Raw genomic sequence first — 2,300 nt, forward strand, 5'->3', positions numbered from 1 at the left:
TTTTTTTAGCATAAACCATTTTTATTTATTTTTGAACATAAAGAAGATAATCTCTTGGAGGGTTTCAGCAGTCATTATATATAAGTTCTGTGGGTCAACTTGATAAGGAGATACATCAAAAACTTTGTTTGCTAAACTCACTTCATTCGTCTCAGGAAATTTTCGAGACTCGAACAGGGAACCCCCAAACTGATAACTTACCTATCAACCATTCTATCTTGGGCGTAGGACTCCCCTGAGCGGCACAGTCCAGTCTGCCCCCTGACTCGTTACTGAATTCGAACCTGTAGGGGGGCTCGATCCTGAACAGGGGACCCTGAATGTCCAGCAGTGACACGACGGACCCTGAAACACAAAAGACATACATTTCAATGTAGTTTTTTTTTTATTTTTTTATTTATTTTTTTTTTTATTTTTTTTTTCTTCATAAAATAACACATGCTATAGATATAATTATAGGGGTTAGTGGTTCAAGTCAAAGTCGGGGGAACTTAAAACATACCTACTTAGAACAAGCATTTATTTGACTGAAAACACAATAACCTCATCATTTTTTTTTTTCTGTCGCCAAATGAACTAGAAACGTTGTGTGTAGGTGCCTTCACACATGCTATAGACATAATTATACTTTATGAGGAGGCTAATGGAAAGTGATTAATCTTCAATAATGTCACATGGGAATACGTGAGTCTAATATTAAACGATGGGAAAAAAAAGTAATAATAATGGCCGAAAAAGGTCAAAGTCTTTTTAATGGACATGTTTAATATACGTTGGATTTTGGACACGCTTGCCCTCTTTCCATCCTTTCCCTTATTTCCCCTCCTTCCTCTCCGTCTCTCTCTCTCTCTCTCTCCGTCTCTCTCTCTCTCTCCGTCTCCCTCTCTCTCCGTCTCTCTCTGTCTCTCACTCACTATCTCACCGTCTCTCGTTCTGCGTTCTGCCTCTCTTTTTCTCTCTTCGTTTATTTTCCTTCTTTCTCTCCCTCTTCTCTCTCTCTCTCTCTCTATTTTCAAAGTACATTTATATTTTTAAATTGAACTTACAGAAGAAGAAGAAGGAGAAGAACAAGAAGAAGAAGAACAAGAAGAAGAAGAGGAGGAAGAAGAAGAACAAGAAGAAGAAGAAGAAGAAGAAGAAGAAGAGGAGGAAGAAGAACAAGAACAAGAAGAGGAAGAAGAAGAAGAAGAAGAAGAAGAAGAAGAAGAAGAAAAACCGGCTTTGACCGGCTTTTTTTTCACTCACCGGCTTTGACGTGCACGAAACGGCTCAATATGACTCCGGCCTCGTTAGACGCCCGACACCTGTATACCGTCGAGTGTACGTCCGGCCTGAAACCGGTCTCCGGGAACGGCGGAAACATGAGACTCCCGTTAGAGAGAGCGATGCGCAGGTCCTTGACGTACGCGATCACAGTGTTATCTGAAATCAATTAGGGGAAGCAGAAAACTACAATAAATTACTAGAAAAGCGCCAGCCTAGCTGGCTAGGTTCGTAGCGCGTCTGCCTTGTAAGCTCTAGGCCGCGGGTTCGATTCCCGCCCGGGGCGGATTTTATCCTGAACGGATAATGTTCGTTCTCGGAACGGCTGACTTTCTCCTATCCTGTCTTCCTTCTCTCTTCGATTTCGGGACGATAAGATCATTCCCTCTGTCAAACCTCTTTAAAAAAAAAACTCTTTTTTATCTAAGTTACGATGAAACCATCATTTAATCATCTTGTTCTCCTTCTCTCTAAAGAGAGAGAGAGAGAGAGAGAGAGAGACATTTTTTTTTTTTTTTATATATACTACTACTACTACTACTACTACTACTACTACTACTACTACTACTACTACTACTACTACTACTACTACTACTACTACTACTACTACTACTACTACTACTACTACTACTACTACTACTACTACTACTACTACTACTACTACTACTACTACTACTACTACTACTACTACTACTACTACTACTACTACTACTACTACTACTACTACTACTACTACTACTACTACTACTACTACTACTACTACTACTACTACTACTACTACTACTACTACTACTACTACTAATAATAATAATAATAATAATAATAATAATAATAATAATAATAATAATAATAAATAAAATCTTGGAAACTTTTCCTTTTGCCTTCAGGGCAGAAAAAAAGGGATTTTGTGTTCAAGAAAAGGGTATGTACTGGGAGCAGAGAAGAGAAGGGATGAAATGACCTGTTTCTATAGGTTCAAGAGAAATGGAGAAAGACAAATACAGAGAGAGAGAGAGAGAGAGAGAGAGAGAAGAGAG

The 2,300-nt window shown here is 38.8% G+C and overlaps 1 protein-coding gene across 1 annotated transcript; it reads right to left on the bottom strand.

Moving 5' to 3' along the window:
* Nucleotides 1–201: 201 nt before the first annotated feature.
* Nucleotides 202–1,467, bottom strand: LOC113470957 (Down syndrome cell adhesion molecule-like protein Dscam2; the record flags this gene model as incomplete). Its single annotated transcript, XM_026829762.1, has 2 exons — nucleotides 1,246–1,467; nucleotides 202–345 (listed from the first exon to the last, which is right to left on the bottom strand). Coding segments are annotated over exons 1-2 (262 nt in total), but the record flags the coding sequence as incomplete, so codon positions are not given.
* Between the last annotated feature and the right edge of the window lie 833 nt (nucleotides 1,468–2,300).

This window comes from Diaphorina citri, unplaced genomic scaffold, assembly GCF_000475195.1.
Source record: "Diaphorina citri unplaced genomic scaffold, Diaci psyllid genome assembly version 1.1 scaffold1961, whole genome shotgun sequence".
Taxonomy (NCBI): Eukaryota; Metazoa; Arthropoda; class Insecta; order Hemiptera; family Psyllidae; genus Diaphorina; species Diaphorina citri.